Below are 21,844 nucleotides of genomic sequence, written 5' to 3' on the forward strand. Positions count from 1 at the left end.
AATGGAAATACAGAATTTTTGAATGATAACGGAATGGTTAGTTCTTTATCTGGTAGACAACAAATTATGCAAAATATAATTAACTTCTGAAGTGAAGCTATATGGCAGCAATAGTGAAAATATTCCTGCCTTTTGTAATTAGTTACTATATAGCAGACCTGATCACTCAGTAAAGCTGTTTTGCACATCTATTTATTTAGCTGTATTATCAAACACTTTATGTATTAAATTATATAAATTAAATATGGTCAGTTGTTGCTGCCTGCTTCCTGGAGATCACACCATTTGTATTTTCATATACGTTCCATCCCACTAATACCACTAATGCTACTGAATGCTTACTAATTAAAATAAGCACCTTAAATCTGTTCTACCCTAGTATTTATACTAAATACTTCTGTTATCTGAAGATTAACTGACTACTGCATGAAAACTATTGAGGGAGACTTGGATTTTTTTGACCCTGCTGTCTTATGGCATTTTCTATCAACAGTGGACACAAAGACTGCCTTTTCTTACTCAATAATCTGCTTCATTGATTGAAATGCACTTTATCTTGGGCTGGTTCTGAAGGTCATCAGTAGCTTCCACTAGTGCAAATACAGAATTCAACCTCTGGCAAGAGGAGGCTGTGAAGCACATAATCCCAGGCTTGGTTTGGCTGCTGTGCTTCTGTATTTGCTTCCAAGCCTAATTCAGAATGTGGAATTTGAACTTTCAAGGCCTGCATAATTTAGACAGAGCTGGTTCCCAGCAGCCAAACCAAGCCTGGGATTATGTGCTTCTCAGCCTCCTCTCGCCAAGAGGTTGAATTCTGTATTTGCACTAGTGGAAGCTTCTGATGACCTTCAGAACCAGCCCAAGATAAAGTGCATTTCAATCAATGAAGCAGGAGATTATCGAATAAGGCCAAAACCTTATCTGAAATGTTCACCAAATTTTAGTGTAAAAGGCACTCTTTGTGTCCACTGTTGATAGAAAATGTTTCCTTCCCCTCCCACTGAACTCCAAACAGAAAGCCAAGTTTGGTATTGGAGATATGCACCATAGGGTCCATACTGCCTCTTTTGCAGACACACAAAAACATTGCAACTATATAGAATGCTAATAACGTTAGCTAGCTGGGGAAAAAAGAGCAGTATGTGGAGAGTAAGAGATAAAAGAATGGCATGTCTCATAGCAAGTCAAGCAAACGTGACCATCTTGTTGACATATCTTTATTTCTAATTTGCTGCTCTTTTCTTTTTATTACCTGCTAAAATAGGCTTCTTCATAAATTAATTATAAGTCAACATAATGGAGGAGAACAACAAAGAGAAGGAACACTATTCAGTAGCCAAAATCGCTTGGACTTATCTGAGAAGGTAGAGAACAAAGCTTGCCCTCAAAATAAGAAATCAGATACATGCACCAAAACAGGGAGATTCCGATTTAGGAAGAAAACCCAGGAAGGAAGCTTTTTATGTAGTGAGTTGCTTCGACAGGCAAGGAGCGACACAGCGTCATAGCATAGCTTTATTGCAACAGGAACAGATCTGCCCGAACCAGTACTTACAAAGCATCTGTAAGCCAGGGGACTATCCAATTACTTTGAGATGGTCAGAGTAACATTAATTAATGTTAAATAGTTTTCACTAAGCATTTGTAAATTACTGACCATCTTTAAACTGGAGTGTTTCAAAGTCCACAAATAATGATTTGTCTTCTTGTAGGAGGATGGTAACCATCTGCTGGAGGTCTGTTATTTTCGGTACAAATGTAGGCATCTCCCTCTCTTCACCAAGAGTGCTCTTCTCGCTTTCAATTTTTTTGGTGTCTGTACCATCCACAGGTAATTCTGAACCATCTCTTTCAAAATTGACAATATATTGTGCCACAGTGCTGCTTGTCCTGTGGTGTAGGAAGAAAGGAATATTGGTTTGTTGATGTTGAAGGAAGTGGGAACATGGTATGTTATTGCAGGATTGATTTTACAGCTGGTGTGCTGAATTAAACTATCATCAACAAGTAATATCTTCCAGCTAATTTCTGATTTAAATTTAATTGCAGAGCTTATGGAAACAGGCATAAATAAAATGCCATTGACTATCAATTCATTTTGTAATATAATAATTCATATCAGTTTAAAAACATCAGCTTGACATTACTCAGATTGTCCAATGGAGGGGAGAGTTAAATAAAGTCACGGTCATGGGCAAAATCATGTGATTGAAGATTTGAAACCTTTTATATGACATGGCCTCAGAAATAAAAAGAGGCAGGCTTTAATCACATGGTTGTGGCTGCCATCCTGATATTTTGGACCCCCACTCCACCCTTGGATGCCTTGACTATATTATTGAAAGACCTACTCTAACATATCAGTATTTCAGCAAGATGGAAGTGCATCTCATTTACACAGAAATACAATTTAAAATGTATAAAATAAATAAGAATAATTTTTCAAGTTACACCTCTCCTGAGGCTTATGGGTCTTTGTGAAAACAAAAATAGCATTGGCGAAAATAAATTTCTCAAGAGATAGTGAAATATCCTCTCAGTCTCTGATTAATATAGCCATTACTCAGATATCAAGAGCCATGGTGGTAGTGCAGATGTTAGAATGCAGTATTGCAGGCTAATTCTGCCGACTGCCAGCTGTTTGATTCTCACTGGCTGATGTAGCCTTCCATCCTTCTGAGGTCGGTTAAATGAGAACCCAGATTGTTGGGGGCAATAGGCTGACATTGTAAACTGCTAAGAGAGTGCTGTAAAGCACTATGAAGTGTTATACACTGCAAATGCTATTGCTATTGGTATCATCCTTGTAAAGAAAAGACATTAGGATGGTAAACATTTTTTTATTATTATTTTTCTCTTAATTCCCTGAATCAGTTAAAGACATGCAATGAGCGTCAATTACCTGTAGCAAAATCTGATACTGTGTGTGTGTGTGTGTGTGTGCGTGTGTGTGTGATCTCACACATTGCTATTCTTTGAGCCATTTATTTATCTGATTTAACGATTTTTTTTACTTCATATTTCTCTTCTGATCAACCTTTAAATTGAACTGGTCTTCTGTTTTATGTAGTTTTATTCCCAAACTTCCCAGGCTTGTCAACGATCCAAGATGTTTGGCTTCTGAGATTGATGCTGGCATGAGGTGGGCATCCAGAAGTGCTCACTTGAAACAATACTATCCCTTTAGAAGTGGAGTTTTCTCTTTTTAACCTCTCTCAACTGCACAAAGTGCTTATTTACCAGTTAAAAAGGACACAGATGCCATTAGGAATTCTGGATGCTCCAGAGCTCCAATGGTTTGGTATTTCAGTTCCAGCAATACACAGAAATTCTCCCTTATCCAACATCAGGAGGGAGGATTTTGTGTTGCTGAACTAAGCATAGCACTAATGAGCGGGGAACACTATTGAAATAAACCCTTGGGAGCAGAACAGTAAAATGTAAATGACCACGGTTCTGTCCTATTTGTGCCAGCAATTCATGAGTAGAAAGAAGCAAGGGACAGATCAGTAGGACGTGAGACTTGTTCTCTATTGGGATTTATATTAGAGCCACTTCAATGTCGTGATAAAGGCGCTGTGAGTTCCAGTCCCGCCTTAGGCACGAAAACCGGCTGGGTGACTTTGGGCCTGTCACTTTTCTCAGCCCCACTCAACTCACAGGGTTGCTATTGCGGAGAAAATAGGAGGAGGAAGGAGTATTAGGTATGTTCGCTGCCTTGACTTATTTATAAAAATAATAAATGCATGATACGAAACAAATAGACAAATAAAGGGAAGTCTCAGTAATAATAAATAATAAATTATTTAATCCTCATTACATAATAAGAAATAAATATTTCTTTTTATTCTTAGAAATATCCAGCCTATGAAAACTGGGCATGATACTATATAAATTTCCAAAAGACTCTTTATTTTAAGAATTAGGGATTTCCACATCTATTTTAGTAATAGAGATTTTATTTTCCTGGGCTCCAAGATCACCGCAGATGGGGACTGCAGCCTAGAAATTAAAAGGTGCTTGCTCCTGGGGAGGAAAGCAATGGCAAATCTAGACAGCACACTAAAAAGCAGAGACATCACCCTGCCAACAAAAGTGTGTATAGTCAAGGCTATGGCCTTCCCAGTTGCAATGTATGGCAGTGAAAGTTGGACCATAAGAAAGGCCGAGCGCCAAAGAATTGAAGCCTTTGAACTATGGTGCTAAAGAAGACTCCTGCAAGTCCCTCGGACTGCAAGGCGATCAAACGGGTCAGTCCTAGAGATCAACCCTGGCTGCTCTTTAGAAGGCCAGATCCTGAAGTTGAAACTTAAATACTTTGGCCACCTAATGAGAAGGAAGGACTCAGTGGAGAAGAGCCTAATGCTGGGAAAGGTTGAGGGCAATAGAAGAAGGGGATGACAGAGAATGAGGTGGCTGGATGGAGTCACTGAAGCAGTAGGCGTGAGCCTAAATGGACTCCAGAAGATGGTAGAGGACAGGAAGACCTAGAGGAACGTTGTCCATGGGATCGAAATGGGTCCGACACGACTTCGCAACTAACAACAACAACATTTTAGTAATGTATTATCAGTGTCCTCGTGCCATGCTCCAGTGGAATGACCATTCTATACATGCAATTATTTTAATACAAATTACATTCTTCTAAAACAGCAAAAAAAAAAAGTCCTCTGCAGTGGCAAATCATGGAAGGGAAAAGGAAACACTGGAAAGTGGCATATATATTGCTTTCCATTGCAAAAATACTTGAAACCCTGAAGCACAAAGACTTCAAAAAAAGCTTTCAGGTTTGACTGAAAATTCAGTAGTACCTGAGTAGGCCCCATGAGATCTAAAAACATCTACACCTTGGACAATTTCATTCTGTGAGTCAAATGAGAACGGACCTATTTCAAAGTTTTATAAAAGGAGCTCAGGAAGCAGTTTTCTTTTTTACACAGTGTTTTCCCAAGGAGACATATAAATGTATTTATTTTGTTCTTGTTCTGGAAAGAACATGAAGGTTATGATTTCTGAGTGATGGCTACCTCAGGAGGAAAGGAAACAATTTGGGTTGTTTGAGTAGGTTTCAATAAATAAGAGCAAAGCCACAGGCTTGGCATTCCCCCGCCCCCCCATCTCTCTACTTTTTCTCTAGCCTGAAGGAAAAAAAAGATTGGGACCTGATCTTGCTTTACATGTGGAGTTTAAAGGTTTTTTTGTTTTTGTTTTAACTGCCATCGATTGCTGAACAAACCAGCAACAAATCATATAATATTAAGCCTTGGTCTAGCAAGGCTTTGGTCTAGCAAAGCCTTTAATAAACTATCCTCAAGCTGGCTGCTCTCCAGCTGCATGAACTTCAATTCTCAACAGTCTCAGCATTCATAGAGCTAATGGGAGAATTTTGAAGTCCAAATTCCTAGAGAGGATAGCTCTGAGGATCCATGGCTCCTGAAATACGTGCAACAATAAGTCAAGCATTTGGGGAAAAGCAAAGTATTTGCTGGTTAAGGCCTGTTGCCAGTTACATAGGAATGTGGAAATATGGAAACCCAACTTTCTGCTTTCTTTCACAGATCTTTATCCATATTATGCACTAACTAGGTCTTGGGAGATAGCCATGACTTTTGCTATCTACCCGATTTTATTTTGTCCAGACTGTACAATGTCATTTCAAGAAAATATTTTCTTCTTTTATTTGAAAGAAAACACAGCGATTTATTTAACATTACTGCTATAACTAATTATATATCACCTATTAAAAAAATCTGCAGGAAAGTTACCCATCTTTTTCCTTCTTCTGTCTTCAGTTCAGCATATGACAGGATAGATGGAAACATTTAAAAAGAAAAAGGACAAAAAAAAAGTCAGACCATTAAACTGATTGCGGGCATATACCTCTTATTTATGCTATGTTCTGCATTTTTCACACTGAAATGATGTAGGAGGAGAGGAAAGACCTGGTTGTTACCATTGCAGATGTTTAATTCACTACCATTACTTTTTCCATTCTGATAGCAAAAGGTTGTAACTTCTTCACATTCTCCCCTCCCCTCAATTCTTTCTCCCTCGAGTCATTTACACAACATTTTCCGATGTCTTCCAGAAAACCTTTCTTTCTGCTAACAAAGGGTATGTGTAAAAGGCAGGAGTCTTTGGGGTATGTTGTCAAAAAAAATCAAGATGATGGCTGTGATTGTGCAATATGTGTTGCACATGCAAGGCGTGTGAAAAGGTTAGGGCTTTGAAGGTGCTGTCAGAGCCGTCCTTTTGAATTTAGTAAGAAGGTACCAAAAGAAAGACCTCCCCCCTTTTTTCTTTAGCTATCAGCATTCTAGGACTCAGTTTCTAGCAATTATAGGAGACATGTAACCTTAATACAGCAATTCTTAATTTACAGTTTCCTTATGCAGGTCATCCTCGTCTTACGACCACAATAGAGCCCAAAATTATTTTGCTAAGCGAGACATTTCTTAAGTCAATTTTTATGACCTTTCCTGCCACAGTGGTTTAGTGAATCACTGCACTTGGTGACATGGTTGTTAAGTGAATCTGGCTTCCCCATTGACTGCTTATCAGGAGGTTGCAAAAGGTGATTATATGACACCGGGACACTGCAACCATCATAAATATGAGTCAGTTGCCAAGCATCTGAATTTTTGTCATGTGACCATGGCAATGTGCAGTGGTTGTAAGTGTAAAAAATGGTCCTAACTCATTTTCAGTGCTGTTGTAAGTTTGAATGGTCACTAAATGAACTGTTGTAAGTTGAGGACTGCCTGCATTCATGTATTAATTTTGCGAGAGATGCAATTAAGGTTTATTTTCACCTAGAATTAGAACAATAGGCAGAAACAATATACTATGATGTCTTTATCCTCTTGTGCCTGCTATTTCTATTGGCAGTGTCCTGCAAACGCTCAGGTACTCAATTGTGAGTTAAAGTATAATCAGAATGTCGGTACAGAATAAAACACTAAATATCAGTACCTCTATTGTTTCCCAAGTGACAAAGAAAAGAAGTGGCTTTCTCATGTTTCTCCTCTCTCAGATTCTGCTTCAGGGCAAAGAATGCAAATATCTAGTTTACTGCATTCTTGAAAACCAGCTTTTAAAATTGAAATTATTTTGTTAATTTGTTTCTTTACTAGATAATCTAGATTATGCTACTGATGATTTCTTGAATTTCATGTATGCTATGTTTTCTTTCTGTTTTGAAAGTTTAACATTCAAAATAAAATTATAGTACTAACTTGTTTAGCTTGATATTTTTGAGGGCTGATGGGCAGAAATGCAGTTTTGTAGAATAGAATAGAATAGAATAGAATAGAATAGAATAGAATAGAATAGAATAGAATAGAATAGAATAGAATAGAATAGAATAGAATTCTTTATTGACTAAGTGTCATTGGACACACAAACAACAAACTGATATGTCATAGGTTAGTGGTGGTGAACCTATGGCACACGTGCCAGAGGCGGCACTCAGAACCCTCTCTGTGGGCATGTGTGCCATTGCCCCTGCCCTGCCTCCCCCCCATGGCCCCCTCCTCACCAGTAGCCCTCCCTGGAGGAGAGTCGCCCCCGAACATGGCCTGTGTGGAGCAGTGCAGCCAAGGACATGGCAGCCGGGCAGTGGGGACAAGACTCTGCCCTCATACCCCGTCACAAGCAGATGATGCTGCGGGGCGTGGGCAGAGGGCGTGTCCACTGCAGGGCTGCCTGGGTGCTGTGCTGCAGTGGGCCATGGAGGCAGTGGGTGACCCTGTGGACCGGAGCGCAGGGGCATAGTGGGGGGTTGGGGACAGCCGGTGGGGCGGTGCAGTTTTTGAGCACTCGGTCTCTAAAAGGTTTGCCATCACTGTCATAGGTCATAAATCATAAGATACAACAGTTGATAAATCATAATATACCAATAGGAGAAGATAGTAGGAAAGATGGGATGAGAGAAAGATGAAAAGATGAGAAGGATAGAATCACAATGAATTATATTCTAATTCTGATCTTCCCAGTACTGAGGTATTTTCATTAATATTTTCCTTGAGTATATTTATTTTTTGTGTGTGTAATTTTCAACATTTTAAAAAGAAAAAGGAAAGAAAGGGGGAAAATGATCTAAGGAAACTAGTAATAAAAAATCCCAAATAAAACAACGCAATTATTAAAATGCTTATTTTAAAGGTTAGGGGTCCTTTGTTAAATGGCTCCTCTAAATGAAACACTCCCTGCAATAACATTGTACAAAGATCTTATCCACAAGGCAAGTCACTGCCAGATAAAACAGCACTATGTTAAATGATATTCCAATTCTAGTTAATACACACAACTTTGATTAGCCAAAACCTACAAACTCTAATCTCTTTGCCTGAGAGAAAGTTTCATTGAATATAACAGGACTCACTTCAGAATCGTACAAGGGAAATTTTGTAAAGGGCCTTATTGTGGAAGCAACCACTGAGAAATCTTGGAGCCTTAGACACCTGACTTTGTTACTTTTCCCTTCTATTCTGCCTTATTTTCATATCTGAATTCTTGGACTGTTTCTCAGATGTTTTGTACCCTGGGATCTATACTAGAGTAAAAAATACAGGGCTATAAAGGCAGGTTAGAAAGCAGAACAATAGATCCATGAGGAAAATAATTTGACCCATGTCCCATGACATATTAACATTACTACTCTGACAGGTAAAATAATTTGACCCATGCCCTGTGGCATATTAACATTACTACTCTGACATATAAAATAGGGTCGACATTTGAATTCCTATTAACAGATACAAATTGATTATGGAGGAAGGGAACAGGGGGAACTGTCCTCCTTCCTCCTCCAACTCCAGCACAGTCAGTGAGCTGTAATGAACCTGATAATGGTTATACCTTTGTAATGGTGAGGAACTGGGTTTCGGATAATTAGCATAACTGAGAGAGCAGTAGAGATGTGCCAAAACCTATCATGGGTAAAGTGACCAGGATTTCTTTTTAACAGAATCTTAAGAAGCTTATCATTCTCACACTATAGAAATGTAATGAATACTAATGAAGACATCTTTAAGCATTTATTAAATTAGTTAAAGATTTGAGTAAGCATTACAATAATCAAAGACTTCACTGGCTCATGTCACTGTGACATTATTGGGCTAATATTCACATTAGTTCACTAATCTTTATACTGACTTAGGATGTTGGTTTTATTTTATCCAGAATTTAGGGTCATTGTTCTTTCCATTTTTTTTTAACCACGTCTTATTTGAGTTTGGGAAAAAGTGCTAAATAACAACATGCCAGAACAGAAATAAATAAAAAGAAGGAGATAAAGAGCTTTCTTTCTCAAATTTAGAAAGGAAATAATCTTCTGGCATTCGTTTAAGATTATTTTATATCTCCTAAACAGAACATTGTGTGTATGTGTGCATGCATGGGTGCATGTTTTGAAATCAAAAGCATACAAATATAGATCTCAGAAACATTAACAAATTGCTTATTTCTCCCTCAGAGATTGGGAAAAGGGGGAGAAATTGGAGCAAGGAACATCCAGCTAAAAGTGATACCACTTATTACCTTCAGTAGAATGCAAAAATCAGCAGGGAGCCTAATACGTTATATCCAAATTGCAGCCAACAAGATGAAATTAATGTCTTGAACTGTGATTGGATGAGGCATGGAATTCATGTCTAGCTACAGTAATTACCATTTTTCTTCCAGATTTATTTTTAACCACTCTCAATTTGATGTAGAGTCATTGTTGGACAAAGAGAAAAACCAAGAAATATTAATATTTGTTGTTTATTTAGAAGGAAGGAATAACTTATCGAGTTGTGTCAGCACATTGCATAGAGTAGAGGTCCCCAACCTTTTGGGCACCAGGGACCGGTTACGTGGAGAGAGGTTTTTCCACGGACTGGAGGGGGTGTGGTTTTGTGTGCTGCCTGCATCCTGCAGATGGGGTTTTGCTTGTTTGTGCAGCCCAGTTGCTGGCATGCTGCAGCCTGGTACTGGTCCATGGACCAGGGGTTGGGGATCCCTGGCCTAGACCTACATTCTGTCTAAGTGGCAGAATGTAGGCAGATCTATTCTGGCTTATAGGAAAGTCTCTAATTCAGAAATCCTAATTTACATAGAATAGTGTGAACATGCCTGGCAGAAAACAGCTTTGGATGCAGTTGTGGTAAATGGGTCAAAATATGCTTAAATAATATACTACCCTTACTGTTAGCATCCACATCTTCTAACTACATGAATGTGAGAAAGAAAGTTTACTCTTTATTGATTCAAAGAAAGGATATGATAAATAAATAGATTTGTATTTTGGAATGTTTTCTGCAAACATGTTATTATATTAAAGTAGGAATTGTACATGTCAGGAGAAACGTAAAATAAACTTATGTGGGAATGGGACACTTAAGAAGTGTGTGTGTTAACCCAAAAGACACAAAGTAAAGAATGAATGGATAATGCAGGAATTGGTCAAATGGGAATGATAAGGATGGAAGAGGTGTACTGAAGTGGTTTGACTATACAGAAACAAAGACCAAGAAACAAATGGGATGCTTTGCATCCAAACAGCAAAGCAAATATATGATGGAAGAGTGACTGGACTGCGAAAGAATAGAAAATGGAGAAAGTTGTTGAGGGAAATTAATGAAAAGAAGTGAGAAGTTTAAAAACCAAAGGGAAATATGAAATGTGTGTGCGTGTACAGGGTAGAAGCAAAAATGTTTGGCAAGAATATAAGGTATCGAGACATATAATGAATGAATTTAGTGTAATAGATTTAACTATATTTCATTTCATTTTTCATCCTCATGTTTTTAGTAGCTATCATTACTTTGACGGTGACTGTTAGTAGCTTACTGTTTCTTACTCTTTTTCTTTGCTCTGCATAATATTGCTTACTCTGAGACGGAAAATGTGTGATGAGCATTGGTGCCAATCTCAAGATGATGTTTATAGTTGTGTGGTTCCTGCAAAAATTAATTAAGGAGATCCTAGCTGAAACCCCATTCTTCCTATAATGGCAAGAGGCAGTTAAGACGTCAACCATGGTAGATCCATCAGTAACTTTTGAACATCAGTGACCGCCAATGAACATTACATGTTAGCATCAGCCTGATAACCTAGAAAAGTGTTGAGGAAAGGTTAATTTAGGGAAAGTTGTTGTGGTGGCATGTTATTTTTCCAGGTCATTATCCTCTGCTGCTCACTTCACTTCACACTTTCTCTGCACTGGAATCACACATTTTTCATTTAAATTATACATTACTTTAAAAGGCATTGCTACTAGTTCTTTTTTCTAAAGTATTTCTAGCCTGTCTTTTAAACAGTATCACTTTTCCCCCAGTCAATCATAGCTATTCATCCCTTAGAAATTAAGAATTATATTCATAGATATTTGGGGATTGAAGATAAACTTGCTAACTTCACTTTCAAAATTACTGACTTCAAACTACTTGCTGCATAGCATCCTACAAGTATTAATGGAAGCCGATGAAGAAAGTTTTATTAATAACAATTTATATAACCAATTCTACAATGGTGAAGAAAAGCATACAGACTTTTAAATTAAATTGCAGTTGTATCATCTTTTGAACCAGCTTGTGGTCCTAGAACCTTATCAATTTCTTCAGTCAAGTCATAATTTAGAAATATTTTCAATTAAACTACTATGACTACCAATAATAATATTGTAATGTATTGGGCTTGCTTGTTAACACCACGTGGTAATGGCTGGTAGGCTGCTGAAGCAGGAAGCTAGCTAACGGCTCCCAGCATCTCTGACAACCCATCTCCAGTGCTGCCATTGGTTGCCCCTAGGTGGCAATAGTTTGCTTCAAACCTATTGGCCGCCGCCTAGGGGCCAGGGTATAAATTGCTGCATCTGCAGCCCTGTTCTCTAGTTTACATCCTGCAAGCAATAAACCATGATCTTTGCTGAACTCACTCGCCTCGTCTTCATTCCTGTGCAATGAACCCAGTACATAACACTGGCGATGAAGGTGGGATCCTGCTTCTCCGTTGAAGCTGAAAGTCACTAGGGGAGAGGCAGTGCACGCCTGGTGGGAAAAGCAAATTTCCCCCCTCAGGTCAGCTAGCTAAGCCACGCTAGCGACCATGTGCTCAGAGGACCAGTCCCTGGGCAACGGAGATTCGAAGAGGCTGAGATTCAAAGACACAGGATTCGAAGACGCTGAGATCCAGCCGCGAAGACCAGCAGAATGCCCAAGGTTGGAAGGCCATGAGAATTCGACATCAAGCAACCAGAAGGATGGCCCTCGTACCTGTCCCAGGTTGAGAACTACCTTCGGGCGAACCAGGTTGCAGAGGACAGACTGAAGGCTGCCACACTGCTCTGTGTGTGCAGCCCAGCGACATTCGATCTGGCCGAAAACCTGTTTGCACCATGCTGTTGGAATCCGTCTCCTACGCCGAACTAAAAAAGAAGCTCGGAGAACATTTCCAACCCAAGATGTCGGTGATTGCATGGCGCTATGCCTTCAAACAACGAATACAGCAGCCGGGAGAGACCACATCTGAGTACATTGTGGCCTTGAGGCAGGCCGCAAGCCTGTGTCGATTTTCAGACGTCGAAGAGCGACTTCGAGACCGGCTTTCTGCGGCCTCCACAACCAAAAGCTACAGCAGAAACTTTTTGCCAGAGAGGTCCTGTCGTTCGCAGATGCCCAGAACGAAGTCATGGTGGATGAAGCTACCGGTGGAGCTGTTCAAATGATCTGGACCACCAAAACAACGCAACGCAAAGAAGCCGTCCACCACGAGGACACAGAACTCACTGAGGACTCAGAAGAAGACACCAAAGTTGACAAGTTGCACAGATAACCCGACCAACAGCTCCACAGCAGCAAGTAGCAAGAGACTACTTACAAGGCAGATCTCTTGCCTAGATGTCGAGGTTGTGGTGGCCACCACCAATGCTCAGACTGCAGGTTCCAGACAGCCACGTGCCAGACCTGTGGAAAAGCCGGCCACATCGCATCAGTTTGCAGAGGTTGCCAGAGGGACCGGCCATCAAATCGGCAGTTGGAAGATCCGACCAGGAGAGGTACCGGGGCCCTGGGGCCATTCAACATGAGGTTTTGCTCAAGCCGTAGAAGTGTCTGCTGTACCAGGGCCTGACGCCCCCTTAAACCCAAGTATAGACTTCAGGTGGAGCTGCAAGGGGTCCCCTGTAAGATGGAGCTGGACACAGGCTCCGTGTTTCCATTATTTCTCTGGACACATTTAATTTTGTGTGCAGTCGCAGTAGAAGATGGGCCAAGCTGAGGCCCTCTGACATACTTTTAACAGATTTTCAGAACGCAAAAGTCGCAGTCAAGGGTGAAGCCACCTTGGCCGTTAAATTTAAGGGGTTTTCAGGGCACCTGGATGTTGTTGTAGTAGGGGGGCAGAGAACGAGCCTAATTGGGCTCAATTGGTTTGATGCACTAGGCATCCAAGTAACCGGTATCAACTGGACACAAGTTGCAAGTCTAGCATCAGTTTGCGAGGACTTTGCAGACATATTTGATTCAGCCCTAGGAACTTACACGGGCCCACCAATAGCATTCAAACTAGACCCAAACGTGGTTCCCATCAGGATAAAGCCTTGCAGGGTCCCCTTTGCCCTCAAGCACAAAATAGACACGGAACTAAACAAGCTTGTGGAACAGGGCATTTTGCAACCAGTAGATGGTGGGGATTGGGAAACTCCTATTGTAACACCACTTAAAGCCAACGGGGAAGTCAGAATATGCGCAGATTATAAATACGCAATTAACCGGGCCCTTAAACAGCACGCATGCCCAGTCCCCATGGTGAGCCACATCCTGGCATCTTTGCAGGGTGGCACCACTTTTGCAAAATTAGATTTGGCACAGGCCTATCAGCAACGACCTGTTGATGAGGCCACAACTGCAGCACAGACAATTGTGACCCACAGGGGGCTTTCAGAGTAAAGCGCTTGCAATTTGGAGTCAGTGTAGCCCCGGGCATTTTTCAGGGAATCATGGAACGCACACTCAAAGACATTCCAGGGGTTTGCCCCTATTTTGACGATGTGTTTATTGCCAGAGAATCCACAGAGGTGCTAGCAAGGAGGCTCAGAGCTGTCCTGCAGAGGTTGCGTGAAGCAGGCCTCAAAATAAAAAAGAGCAAATGCAGTATTGGGGTTCTCTCAACTGAATTTTTGGGGTTTCACATTGATGCTAATGGCATCCACCCAGCTGAGTCCAAAGTGAAGGCCATTCAGATGGCACCTAGCCCTAAAACAAAAGGAGAGCTGCAAGCATTCTTGGGCCTCCTCAACTTCTACCACACGTTCCTTCCTAACAAGGCCGCAGTGGCAGAGCCGCTTCACAGGCTCTTAGATAAAAAAGCTTCTTGGAAGTGGACCAGCATTCACGAAAAAAGTTTTCAGGACCTGAAGTCACTTCTGTCGGTCAGTTCCACTATCACTCATTTCAGAGATTCTAAACCAGTCTGCTTAGCATGTGACGCATCCCCATACGGGGTGGGTGCAGTCTTGAGTCACTTAGAGAAAGATAGAACCCAAGTTCCCATTGCATTTTATTCGAGGACACTGTCCTCTGCTGAGTGTAACTATGCTCAAATTAACAAAGAGGCATTGGCCATGGTAGCTGGAGTTAAAAATTCCATGACTACTTATATGGCAGGGACTTCACGGTCTTCACAGACCACAAACTGCTACTGGGGTTATTCACCACAGACAAACAGACACCCCATATATTATTATTATTTATTATTATTATTAATTTTATTTGTATACCGCCCTTCTCCCGAAGGACTCAGGGCGGTGAACAGGGCAGTACATGTTAAAAGACAAAATACAAAAATTAAAAAAGATTAAACAAAATGCCCACAACTCTTACAATAAGTTAAAACACATTTAAAAAGTAGGTTAAAACACATTAATAAAACCCAACCCCATCCCATCAGGCCAGGCCAGCTTGTTCGAAGAGGTAAGTTTTTAGATCGCGCCGGAAGGAGCGGAGGTCAGGTGCCATCCGGAGCTCAACCGGAAGATGGTTCCATAAATCCGGCGTGCCCACAGAGAACGCCCTCCCCCTGGGGGCCACCAGTCGGCATTCTTTGACCGGTGGCACCCTGAGGAGGCCCTCTCTGTGGGAGCGTACTGGGCAGAGGGAAGTTGACGCCGGCCGCAGGTGCCCCCCAAAGTATTCCGGACCCATGCCATGTAGGGCTTTGTAGGTCATTACCAACACCTTGAATCTCACCCGGAAGACAACTGGAAGCCAATGCAGCTCGCGGAGCAGAGGTGTAACATGGGAGTGTCGGGAAACTCCCAACACAACTCTCGTGGCTGCATTCTGCACCAGTTGGAGCCTCCGAGTGGTCTTCAAGGGCAGTCCCATGTAGAGAGCGTTGCAGTAGTCCAGACGAGAGGTCACGAGCGCGTGAGTGACCGTACGTAAGGCATCCCGGTCTAAATAGGGCCGCAACTGGCGCACTAGGCGGACCTGGGCGAAGGCCCCCCTAGTCACAGCTACTATATGGTCTTCTAAAGAAAGCTGTGAGTCTAGGAGGACTCCCAAGTTGCGAGCCCTATCTACGGGGGGTAATAACTCACCCCCCATAGAAAGAGATGGGATATCCTGAATATCCCGAGATGCCGGTACGCACAGCCACTCAGTCTTGTCAGGGTTGAGTCGAAGCCTGTTCCTCCCCATCCAGACCCGAACCGCCTCCAGACAGCGGGACATCACATCGAGGGCATCACTGGGGTGGTTTGGGGTTGAAATGAAAAGCTGGGTATCATCAGCATACTGATGATACCCAACTCCAAAACCACGAATGATCTCACCCAGCGGTTTCATATAGATGTTGAACAGGAGAGGCGAGAGGACCGACCCCTGAGGGACTCCACAAGCGAGAGGCCTCGCAGTTGACCTCTGCCCCCCTGCCAACACCGACTGCAAACGTCCCAGGAGATAGGAGGAGAACGACTGAAGAACCGTGCCTCCCACTCCCAATCCCCTGAGATGCCGCAGCAAGATACCATGGTCAATGGTATTGAAAGCCGCTGAGAGGTCTAATAGGACTAGGACAGAGGAATATCCCCTGTCCCGAGCCCTCCAGAGATCATTCACCAAAGCGACCAATGCCGTCTCCGTGCTGTACCCGAGCCTGAAGCCCGATTGGTACGGGTCTAGATAATCTGCTTCATCCAGAACCAGAGGGAGCTGATGCGCCACCACACTCTCAACAACCTTTGCAAGAAAGCGAAGGTTGGAGACCGGACGAAAGTTATTTAACACAGCTGGGTCCAAGGCAGGCTTCTTGAGGAGAGGTCTCACCACCGCCTCCTTCAAGGCGGCGGGGAAACTACCCTCACTCAAAGAGGCAGATATAACCGCCTGGAACCAGCCTCGTGTCCCTTCCCGGGCTGCATAAGCCAGCCAGGAAGGGCACGGGTCCAATAAACATGTGGTGGAGCTCAGCCTCCCCATAATCCTGTCCATTTCCTCCGGAGTCACAGGATCGAACTCCTCCCAGATAACATTGACAAGACCACCCGTGTCCTGATCATCAGACTCTGCCCAGTCAGAGTCCAAACCGGTCCGAATCCGAGCGATTTTGTCCAACAGATGTTGTCTAAACTCCTCGGCACGCCCCTGCAAGGGTTCCTCACTCACCTCCTGATTAAGGAGGGAGCGGGTCACCCTAAACAGGGCGGCCGGGCGATTATCTGCGGACGCGATAAGGGTAGCGAAGTAATTAGACCTCGCCACCCTTATCGCTGTGAGATAAGACCTAGTATGGGTTCTTAGTCGCAATCGGTCGGATTCAGATCGGCTGGACCTCCAACCGCTCTCTAGGCCCCGTCTCCGACGCTTCATCTCCCGGAGCTCCGCGGAGAACCATGGAGCCCCCTGGGATCTGTGCCGGGTCAGGGGCCGCAAGGGTACAACTTGGTCAAGTGCCTCCGTGGCCGTCCTTTCCCAGGCTTCCACTAAGGCATCTGCCGAGCTGTGAGCAGAGGAGGCAGGTGGGGACCCCAGCACTTCCTGGAACCTCTCAGGGTCCATTAAGCGCCTGGGGCGGAACCATCTAGTTGGCTCAACACACCCATGGTGGGGAGTGGCAAAACGGAAGACCAGCCGCAGGAGATGATGATCGGTCCATGACAGGGGCATAACAATTGGGGAGCCCCCACCAAAATCATCTAACCACCATCCAGATAGAAAAACCAAATCCAGGGTGTGACCTCCCACATGAGTCGGTCCATGAATTACTTGCGTCAGGTCCATGGCCGTCATGGAAGCCATGAACTCCCGAGCTAACTTGGATGATCCTCCCAGGGATGGTAGATTGAAGTCACCCAAAACCATGAGTTTGGGGGGAACTCAATCACCAACATTATCCCCTAGAATGCTGAGATGATCTATTTTTTTTATCAGCGTACACGTTTAAGCTGATTCACAAACCCGGCAAAGAAATGGGCCATGCAGACGGCCTGAGTAGACTTCCATTGCCACAAATCGAACCAGATCCAGCCGCAGCAGCCCGCATATTGTCCATTCAGGACTTGCCAGAGTTTCCCCTCCACGCTGGGGACATAGCTGCAGAAACAGCAGCTGATAAGACACTAAGTAGAGTGCTTTCTTGGGTGCACACAGGGTGGCTGGATAAAAGCCCAGGCCCTGAATTTCAGAGTTATTTTACTAGAAGACACAAGCTATCAGCTCACAAGGGTTGCATCCTATGGGGGAACAGGGTCATAGTCCCCACCTCACTAAGAGACAGGGTCTTACAATCACTGCATGAAGGTCATCCGGGTATTGTCCTTATGAAAGCTTTAGCTAGAAGCTACTTATGGTGGCCAGGTTTAGAGAAGGCCATTGAAGCTCAGGTGCCTGGATGTTACACATGCCAACAATGTAGGCCTGAAATGCCGCACACTCCAGTTGACAGGTGGGAGGAGACTCACACTCCCTGGTCTAGAATTCACATAGACTTCGCTGGGCCCTTTCAGGGACAGCTCTTCCTTATAGTGGTCGACAGCCACTCTAAATGGCTTGAAGTAATTCCAGTTGCTAACATGACTACTGCTAGGACCATCCAGGTGCTTAGGAAACTCTTTGCCACACATGGGCTGCCAGATGTCATAGTATCCGACAATGGAGCTCAATTTACAGCGGCAGAATTTCAGGCATTCCTCACAGCAAACCTCATGAGGCATGCAACGTCGGCCCTGTTTCACCCTTCTTCTAATGGTCAAGCCAAACGCATGGTCTGGACCACAAAAGAGTCACTGAAGCGTATAGTGACTGGGGACTGGCATCACAGATTGGCAGATTTTTTACTTTGCCAGCATTCCACGCCCTGCACGGCTACAGGGAAAAGCTCAGCAGAGCTGTGCTGGGGGAGGCGACTGATCACGAAACTGGACAGGTTGCATCCAGATAGGGTGGCAGCAGAAGCTTTGCACCCAAAACCCCTGAGGGGGCTGCAAGTGGGCGATGGGGTGTGGGCGAGGAACTATGGGCATGGGAATTTGTGGGTGCCTGGAAAAATTACTAAAACGTCAGGCCCCCTCTCATACGAAGTGGGGCTGGAGGGCAGGCGAGTTGTCCGGTGCCACATTGATCAGCTTAGGAAGCATTTCCCAGAACAGCCACAAAGTGAGGACTCCATCACAAGTCCTTACCAAGGTCCACAAACCGGCAGCCAAGCCAGCCCATGCATAGACTCTGAAGGCTCACACAGCCCAAGCAACGAGGAGTTGGCCTTAGAGGAGGGCCCCCCAGATGTGCAACATGGGTCCCCTGACAGAGAAAGCCCACCTGATGGCTACAGCTGTCTAACTTTGCTGAACAAACTGACTCTGGGGTGGGCCAACCTGGAAAGGCCAGCCAGAGAGCACCAAGCCACTCTGAATCACTTGAACTAAGAGACACTGGTCTACCCAGCCCGGCGGGCAAGCTGGTAGGCCAGGACATGCCTGGGTCCCCCAGGCATTCCACAGGGCCACACTAACCTCCTGCTTATCTGCAAGATTTTGTTCTGAAATAATAAAGCTATAATGTTGTATGTACCCTTGTATTTAATGCTGACCTACAAGATTGTAATGGACAATTGAGCTATAATGTTGTAAGTACTTTATTGTACTGGCAAGTGGAACCTATTCACACCAGTGTTAAGTCTTTGTAAGGTGTATTGCTATAATTACGTTGCTATAATGTTGTTCGTTCTAAGGTGGGAGGGGGTGTAATGTATTGGGCTTGCTTATTAACACCACGTGGTAATGGCTGGTAGGCTGCTGGAGCAGGGAGCTAGCTAACGGCTCCCAGCATCTCAGACAACCCATCTCCAGTGCTGCCATTGGTTGCCCCTAGGCGGCAATAGGTTGCTTCAAACCTACTGGCCGCCACCTAGGGGCCAGGGTATAAATTGCTGCATCTGCAGCCCTGTTCTCTAGTTCAGATCCTGCAAGCAATAAACCATGATCTTTGCTGAACTCACTCGCCTCGTCTTCATTCCTGTGCAACGAACCCAGTACACAACAAATATCATCAGAGGTTCCTCAAAGGCTTTAAAAAAAGGCTGTTCAGTCAACTCCTGATGACTTCTTCTAATGACAGAAAGTGAGAAAGTGTAATGAAGTAAGCAAGGGGCTCTACTTAATTAAGTCTTCATTTAATCACAGAATTCATTGAGGAACTTGGACCATTCATTAATTTTCAGCCCCACAGTACTTCCTAGGATTGCTATAGAAACAAAATGAGGGGAAATCCTAATATACATCACCTTGAGATCTCAAAGAAAAGGCAGGATATAAATACAGCAAATGAATAATAACAACAGTCTCGTTACTTTAAAAGCAAAAAGCAGTGACACTTACCTAAATCCTAAAACACGAATTTCTTTGAAACCTGCAAGTTTTTCAAATATCTTTTGCATCTATTAGAGAGAGAAAAAAATGAAGGTAATTATGTGCCCATTCCTCAGTCAGAGAAATTAACAAATATCATCTAAAATGTTTATTTAGTATTCACTCCCAGCAGACCCTGTTCTAATATTTGTAAAACACAACTCTGGAATTTAAAAAGAACATTACAGATCTTGTTTCTGTTCTGTAATTAATAGGATGCCAATATCTATAAAACATTCCAGATATGAGACTTTTTACCATAGATGTGGAAACAAATAAATCATATAAATAAAATTTATACCATTGCATTTTCTAGAACAGCCTTCCTAACTTGAGATCCTCCAAGGTGTTCTGTACTACAGCTTCAATTATTCCCCAAGGACAGCATGAAGAAAGCAGCCCTTGAATCTCTATCTGAAGGAGTGCATGGAATCTCTGCATAAGGGACAAATCTACACGTGCCTGTTCCATTGATTAATGCTTCAGTCTGCAGAAATACTTGCAAGAAAACGGAAATTAGATTTAATTTCGGTCCAATTGTTTATTGATTTAGGCTCAAACTGTAAAGATTTATTTATTTGTCTGAAATCTCATTTTAAAATGGAAATGTAATTTAACCCATAACATAATAATGGACAAATAGATTATTAACTCTGAAACTTAGTATGCAGCAAAATAACAGAAAGTTACAATTAACCAGAAAAGAACAATTAACCAGTGGAACCACCTGCCTCCAGAAGTGGTGAATGCTCCAACACTGGAAGTTTTTAAGAAGAGACTGGACAGCCATTTGTCTGAAATGGTATAGGCCAGGGGTAGGCAACCTCGACTCTTTTATGACTCATGGACTTCAACTCCCAGAATTCCTGAGCCAGCTGGCTCAGGAATTCTGGGAATTGAAGTCCATGAGTCATAAAAGAGCCGAGGTTGCCTACCCTTGATATAGGCCAGGGTTTCCTGCCTGAGAAGAGGGTTGGACTAGATGACCTCCAAGGTCCCTTCCAACTTATCATCATCATCTCTACTGTACACTTTTCAGACAAACGTATTCCAGAAGGAAATGTTAGGTTCTTTCAAAGGTGCTTAAAGGAGCCTTATATTTGAAACTGATCTGGGAATTCAAAAGGCAAAAAGAATACCCCAAGGAATGATCTACCAATTTATTTATTAGATGTTTATTATTTTGTATAAGTCACTCAAGGCAGCATTCATAATACTCTTTCTTTCTATTTTCCCCACAACAACAACAACCCCATGAGGTAGCTTGGTCTGAGAGAGAGTGTCTGGCTCAAGGCCCAGCTGGCTTTCATGCCTAAACTGGGACTAGAATTCACAGTCTCCTGGTTTTTAGGCTAGCACCTTAGCTACCACATCAAACTTTCTCTCACCAATACTCTTTTCACAGGGCTATACACTGATTTCTGCTTAGGGTTCATCTAAGCAAGCTTTGATTCATTACTTGCTGACTCTCAAAGATTTAATGAAGTGTCAGTTAATCTTTGATAATGATACACACTTGTTATCTTCACTCTAGCTCAGAGGAAGGAGAAAAATGGCCAGAGAATGACCAGAGAAAATGCATATGTTGGGGTTTTTTGGCCCATCAGAAGTTAATTGCATTCCACAGCTGTACTTAAATTGATCATTAGGTTTATTGTTTCAATACAATTATTGTAGAGAATTGTCCTATTAATTCCTGATTAGGGGTCAAATAATTTTTCCTAATGGTGTGTCAGTCTAACGTGCTGTGCTGACTCGCTAGATCTGCAGTCTGTTGTAGAGATACTGGCAGTGTTTTATTTTGGTGGAGAAACAGATGTTGTGCCAAGCTAAGAAAACATTAAAAAAGATGGAGAGCAGGACAGTAATACAGGCCTCTCATAGAAACATGCAGAAGCAGAAATATGGTATGTTACTATCTGCAGTGATAGGTTTATATTCTGATTTTTTTTCTGT

General features: G+C 42.8%; 1 protein-coding gene across 1 annotated transcript in view; it reads right to left on the reverse strand.

Moving 5' to 3' along the window:
- The window catches only part of IMPG1 (interphotoreceptor matrix proteoglycan 1), a gene marked incomplete at both ends in the record, with an annotated part of 98,434 nt that overhangs the window by 34,079 nt on the left and 42,511 nt on the right, over nt 1–21,844 (reverse strand). Inside the window, 3 exons of the mRNA XM_081346350.1 lie at nt 1,658–1,890; nt 5,766–5,786; nt 19,859–19,917. Of these exons, the coding sequence (XP_081202476.1) occupies nt 1,658–1,890; nt 5,766–5,786; nt 19,859–19,917 (313 nt within the window). The remainder of the gene's footprint in view (nt 1–1,657; nt 1,891–5,765; nt 5,787–19,858; nt 19,918–21,844) is intronic.

This window comes from Vipera berus (genome assembly GCF_964194415.1).
Source record: "Vipera berus genome assembly, chromosome: 1".
Taxonomy (NCBI): domain Eukaryota; kingdom Metazoa; phylum Chordata; class Lepidosauria; order Squamata; family Viperidae; genus Vipera; species Vipera berus.